Source organism: Centrocercus urophasianus, unplaced genomic scaffold, assembly GCF_019232065.1.
Source record: "Centrocercus urophasianus isolate 14NV4802_14NV808 unplaced genomic scaffold, USGS_Curo_1.0 seq_19, whole genome shotgun sequence".
NCBI classification, from domain to species: Eukaryota; Metazoa; Chordata; class Aves; order Galliformes; family Phasianidae; genus Centrocercus; species Centrocercus urophasianus.
The window spans coordinates 18365174-18371173 of NW_024884744.1; the positions used below are offsets into that span (position 1 = coordinate 18365174).

General features: G+C 36.0%; 1 protein-coding gene across 10 annotated transcripts in view; it reads left to right on the forward strand.

Annotated features, from left to right (window-relative positions):
* PER2 (period circadian regulator 2) overlaps positions 1-5402 on the forward strand; it is a 43110-nt gene extending 37708 nt beyond the window's left edge. For all 10 annotated transcript variants that reach the window (XM_042820488.1, XM_042820491.1, XM_042820486.1 and 7 more), the window contains 4 exons: positions 308-494; positions 996-1188; positions 1796-1946; positions 2985-5402. In XM_042820488.1, coding sequence (XP_042676422.1) covers positions 308-494; positions 996-1188; positions 1796-1946; positions 2985-3134 — 681 coding nt within the window. In that variant the 3' untranslated portion in view covers positions 3135-5402. The remainder of the gene's footprint in view (positions 1-307; positions 495-995; positions 1189-1795; positions 1947-2984) is intronic.
* The last annotated feature ends 598 nt before the right edge of the window (positions 5403-6000 follow it).

Genomic DNA, 6000 nt, shown 5'->3' on the forward strand with positions numbered 1-6000 from the left:
AATTTCATCATCATTATTTGAACATGAAGGCAAAGCAGGCATTAGTTCAGGAAAGCACTGAGTATATATCTGAAGCTAGTTCTTGTATTATGAAGTATTCTATTAAGTTCTTCATCAACATTAATTTCTGAAGTTCTTCAAGCCAACTTTTAATGAGGGTTAGCAGTGCTTGTAGCTGTTTACATTGACAAACAAAAGCAGTGTAAGCTTAGCAGAATACCGAGTGAGGTGGATTAATACTAAATGTGAGGAACTGGAGATGAAATGACCGTAATTTTCTGTTGTTTCCCTCCTCTCCTGTCTCCAGGCTGAGTCTCCAATGGATGCTCAAAATAGCGATGCGCTCTCCATGTCCAGTGTCCTGCTTGACATTTTACTTCAGGAAGATGCATGCTCAGGCACTGGCTCAGCTTCATCAGGGAGCGGAGTGTCTGCAGCTGCTGAATCTCTCGGGTCCGGATCTAATGGCTGTGACATGTCAGGGAGCAGAACAGGTAACACAGGCAGTGAATACTCCTAGCATGTTAGGAGCATTGCAGTATGATGTACTACAGACATCAGGTGAATGCTGAGTGCTTCATGGAAAAATCACTCCTGTATTTAATCTTCATTCTTTTTTTTCATTGCATCACATGTCCTCTCTACTATGATTTACAGTATAGAACTTCTGATTTTTTTGTGTGCACATAGTCTATAAAACATTTCATAGGCATGATGGAGTAATGAGGAGGGAGTACCATAATCCTTGGTGTTTCAAATGTATTTTTGTTTAGTTGACTATTCTATTGCAACTTCATAGAGGTTGAGCTTTAATGATTGGGTTTTAAAAAAATGTTGAAAATATTACCTAAGTGGGAAGAGGAGTACCTTTTTGTTTAAAAATGAAATAAAATGGTGGTGGTGTTTTATGCTTTCAATTCTTTGTAGCTTCAAAAATACTGAACTGATCCATGCATTTGACAATTGCCAATGAATCTTTAATTCCTATTTTAAAGGGAGTAGTGAAACCAGTCATACCAGCAAATACTTTGGGAGTATCGATTCTTCAGAAAACCATCATAAAACAAAAATGAAGGCAGAAATAGAAGAAAGTGAGCACTTCATTAAGTATGTTCTTCAGGATCCAATATGGCTTTTGATGGCAAACACAGATGACACCGTTATGATGACTTACCAGATACCCTCTAGGTAATTCCAGTACCTCAGTACTTCATAAACTGTGGGGGAGCGGGGGGAGCTGAATCACTGTCTCAATGGAAGACAACCTGTTTAAATGTTAAAGTCAGTGTCAAGAATCATTGCTTCCTTTCTATCTCTTGCATACTACCTGAGAAGTTCTGGAGAAGAATGACTTGTTTTTTTTTTTTAGGTCTGTTACCTGAATTTAAGTTAACTGTGTATATTTTTTGGAAGCTAATGCATATCTCATATGTGCATCCAGTGTCTGATTCAGGTTGTCCTGCTGAAGGAGAACTCGGAACTCACTGCAGGAGCTGCAGAGGGGCACTGAACTTCTTTGTTTCACTGGAAGTACTGCCTTAATAGCTCTAAGCAAGCCATTCTCAGTGGGATTTGGAAGGACAACAAGCCAGCAGAGATGCGTTGAAGTTTAGTTTTCTGCAAATGTAGAATGATGATGAAATCAGTCTTTTTTTTCCAATGTCAGATTTGTAAGCTTAACAATTCAGAACAAAAATAGTTTTTTAAAAAAATGCTTGTATTTGATTCTGTAACTTATGTAGGTGTCAAGTCCTAAAGTAATTGGAGCTCAATTTCTGAATACGTTTCATTTTAGAGATTTGGAAACAGTTTTAAAAGAAGACAAGCTGAAATTAAAGCAAATGCAGAAACTACAACCAAAATTTACTGAAGACCAAAAAAGAGAGCTTATTGAAGTTCATCCATGGATCCAGCAAGGTGGACTGCCAAAGACTGTTGCTAATTCTGTAAGTTTAGATTAGTTTGTTATTTTTGCACCTATAACAATGCTTATTAGCTGCCTGTGTTAGTTTTCCATTCCTGTTGGAAAGTTTGGCCGGTTATACTGAGAAAAAGTTAAAATTGAACTTGCTTGCAGTGGTTTCTGGCTTGATTTAACTTACCAGAAATCTTCCCAGTAGAAAAGTCAATGTAGTAGTGAATTCAGTATAAGAAATGTCCTTGCTATTTCTAGTTCTGTTGCATCTCTTAGAAATTATGTATCAATGCAGCCAGCAATTTCATTGCTTAAAACTTTCATATGACATGAAAAACACGTTTGTTTTGTGCATAAAACCTACACCTACTTCTTCCTTGAAAGTGAGCAATGAATGGGAATACAGCTTTCCTTCTCTGTACTGAATTTTTCCTACAGGATCATCTCTTGTTTAGATTGTAGATTAATAGCTCAGGAAACAAATTGGAGGAAAAGAAAAGAATCTTTGCAGTTTTATTGGTTATATGTGAATTTTACTTACAAGTAACTGATTGCATTCCATTTCCCTAAGCTCTCCATCATTTGCAGGTTTTTTCAGATAAACTATCAAATGCAGAGGCTCTCTTTATTCATGAATGTTTCAAAAGTGAATGCAATAGAATTTAAATAGATCCTTCTCCTGTTATTAATGTTACAGCAGCATTAATGTGAGAGCATCCGACAGGTGTGAAACTACAGTTGCTTCAGTCTCTTAAGTAGTGCAGCTGACGTGAGCATGTAAACATATAAGTGTTAGCAATCAAATGTAGGAGAAATTTTATAGTGCTTGTAAGATGTCAGAATTGTAAACATTCTGTGATGTAACTGTTCATAGTAGAGTTTTGGGTACCTTGTATTGATTTACTACGTGTTATAAATTGATTGTGTGGGAGCAGTTGGGGAATGGAATACACCTGAGTGTAGCACAGATGTACAGGTTCCTTTGGAATCAGGGATCACGTGCAAATGGACTGATGTTTAGAAAATGCTCTTTTTTCTTTGACTTAATGTTTTTTGTGTTTTGTTTTAGGAATGTATTTTTTGTGAGGACAATATACAGAGCAATTTTTATACGTCATACGATGAAGAAATCCATGAAATGGACCTTAATGAAATGATTGAAGACAGTGGGGAGAACAATCTGGTTTCCCTGAGTCAAGCCAGCGAACAACAAACATAGCCTTTGAGCCTGTTGCTTTTAAAGCTGCTTCAAAATTACAGTGATGATCCGTTAAGGTTTTAATCTTGTTTGCAGCAAGATGAATCCAGTTCATAAAACAATGTTTTTCTTGCTCTAAAAGAGTCATTTGTGAAAGAATCTCTTTTTAAATGGTGGCAATCTCTTCCCAGTAAGGACATTGTTGAAGATGGTATAGCTTTTATTTAATGAAAAAGACTCATATTTTGCACTTATGCCTCAAGTTTTTCTTTGTAAACTATAAAAGCTTTCATTGATGCCTACTGAGTGGGTCAATGAGTACTGTGAGTACTGAAAATCCCCTTGTAAACATATAGTTCTTCAAATCTTTGAGTAATGGTTCAGCGTTATAAATTGTTCTAGGAATCTTGCTTAGAAGCTCTTTAGCACTGCTCTTAATGTTTGAAGTGGTCCAGCATAGTAGAATAACCTTCAAGAAAATCAGTTCAAACTTGCCCTTTTCGTACCAGTTGACCCATCCTCTTTGTTTCCTATAGTTTTACTATGGGAACTTTTTGCCTAAGAGAAACCTTAAGCTAATTTTCTAAAATGACCTTGGGTTAAAGTACTTACATGGATACTTAAGAAAGCATAGGTGAGTGCTGACAACTCTGTAGCCTTTTGTTTCAATGGACACTGCAATTCTATGAACTGCTTGTTATCTTGAAGCATGATTTCTGAGAATTTATACACAGGAAATCTGTGCTAAAAAATTTAAAAACACACAGGATGACCATGTATGATCCAGTGACTGAGACAAAACGTGGTGTGACCTTAACCTTTATTTTCAGTCTGTTCTGTTAGGGTGTTGGCTGTCCGTTTTTCTGTTTGGCTAAACAAACATCAAACTTGCACGTGGCAAGAGAGGGTTAGACGTTTCTCATAATTGGAAGGTTTTTCTTACAAAAAGAGATGTTGAGAATACCATTGACTTTCACAGATTACGTAATCTAGCACTTGGTGTGGCTGGAGTCCTTTCTTGTCGAGGATTAAATTTTAATGCCTCAGCGATTGTATCAACTTGAATAATGTGTACTTTGTCCTTGTGTTGTTTGTACGTGTTGGATGTGGGAAGAGAACAAAAGAGAGTAACTATCAGTATTGATTAGTTAGAAGAAATCTAGTTGCAGCATTGCTAGATGTCAGCTTGTAGGTCTCGGGGGTTAAAAACGTGAAGAAACTCAATTAACTTTGCTATGTTTGTCTTAAAATATTTTTCATGAAAGATTTTTTTTTTAATATTAAGATAACATTTCTATTCACTGAAATTTAAAGTTATTTTCATGATATAGAAACGTTTCTCTTTGCATACAAAGAGGACGTGAAGGTAGATCTGGCACCATAAAAACATGCTGAAGTGACTGGTATTTGCTTAGTAGAAGAAATGTGTGAATTAATTATTAATTGGACAGTGTCATAAGGAAACTTGCAGTGGAGACAGGTTCTTCAGTTAGAATGTGTGCAGTTACAAAACAAGTAGAATCACCACTTCAAAAGTGAGTATCTTACACATAGTATGAGACACTCATCAGTATGATCTGGTTCCTGTCTTTAACAGTTCTGCAAGATCAAACTTCAGTAGATGTATATAAACTGAATGAGAAACATTAAAATGTTGGTGTTCAAGTCCAATATATTAAATGTTTCAATCATAAATGGAACAGTGCAGCTATACCAGCATATTACATATTCCTTTTTTGTGTTTTATTACATGTAAACACAAGTAGTTTCAATTGGACCAGGGTTTGGGAAAAAATCAAAGCTTTATATATAAAGGAGTGCATCATTATTGAACATTATTTTCAGGGACTTCTCAACCACTTTGTGAACTTCTTTGCTTTAGCATGCTTTTTTTTCTGTTGTCTTTTTCTTTTTGTTCTCATTTCTTTTTTTTTCAATGACCATCTTGTAAGCATAACTTAGTGAAAGGAAGAGAAAAGTATATTTAGAGCATTTTGTGGATGTGCTTAATTACGGTCTTATTCTTGCATCCTTAAAGTGTTTGCATTTACAGGGTGGTATTAAATATTTTCCTGTAACTTTAAATCTACATGCCTCCATTTATAGATAAGATTCTGAAGCTGTAATTTTTCCAAGCTGTTGTAAGATGATTTATTTGTGATGACACTTTGTCAACATGTCAACAATGTTTTCTGTACACTGTGCAATATATTTTGGTTTTGCCACTTGTGACTAATTTTTATGACTTTGCTTTTTAGAAAACTGGTAAATAAAACAGATATATTTTTAGTTGTCTTTCTGTTTCTTGAGCTTTCTACTCCATGTAAGAAGCAAAAAATGCAGAAATTGCAGCTCGGTTTCTGAGCTGGTACCCCAAGAACTTGCAAGCTGTGTTAGTTGCCACAAGTGAGTTGTGGCTTATTATGCTGAATTGCTGGCAGTTTGTCTGACTTGAGAGCTTAGTGATGAAATGTAAGGCAGAATCTTTAGACTGACCAGCTGTTCTGAAAATGTGTGCAAACTAATACCTAGAAGAGGGTATGTGGCTGAGTTCTGTGTGGTGTCTGAAAGCAGCAGCTGCAGGTGTGCTGTCCTTTTCACTTTGTTTAATGTCATCTTTAAATACTACTGTTGTCTGTAGCTTTATACCAATAGCTTATGGATAGAGAGTTTTGGTTAAGCCCCATGAATGTGAATTGTATGGTGATTAGTCATTGCTGAAATTTTCATGCTGAAGTTCTTGTTCTGCACTCTGATGGCTGGAGGAAGTGGGGAATCCGAATATTTCTATTTTCTCAGTGTTGCTGTGAAATTAAGTGAGAGTCAGATATTGCTTCAGCCCACCCTGCTCCTCCCTTCTAGATAAGGAAATACACAGGTTTTCAGA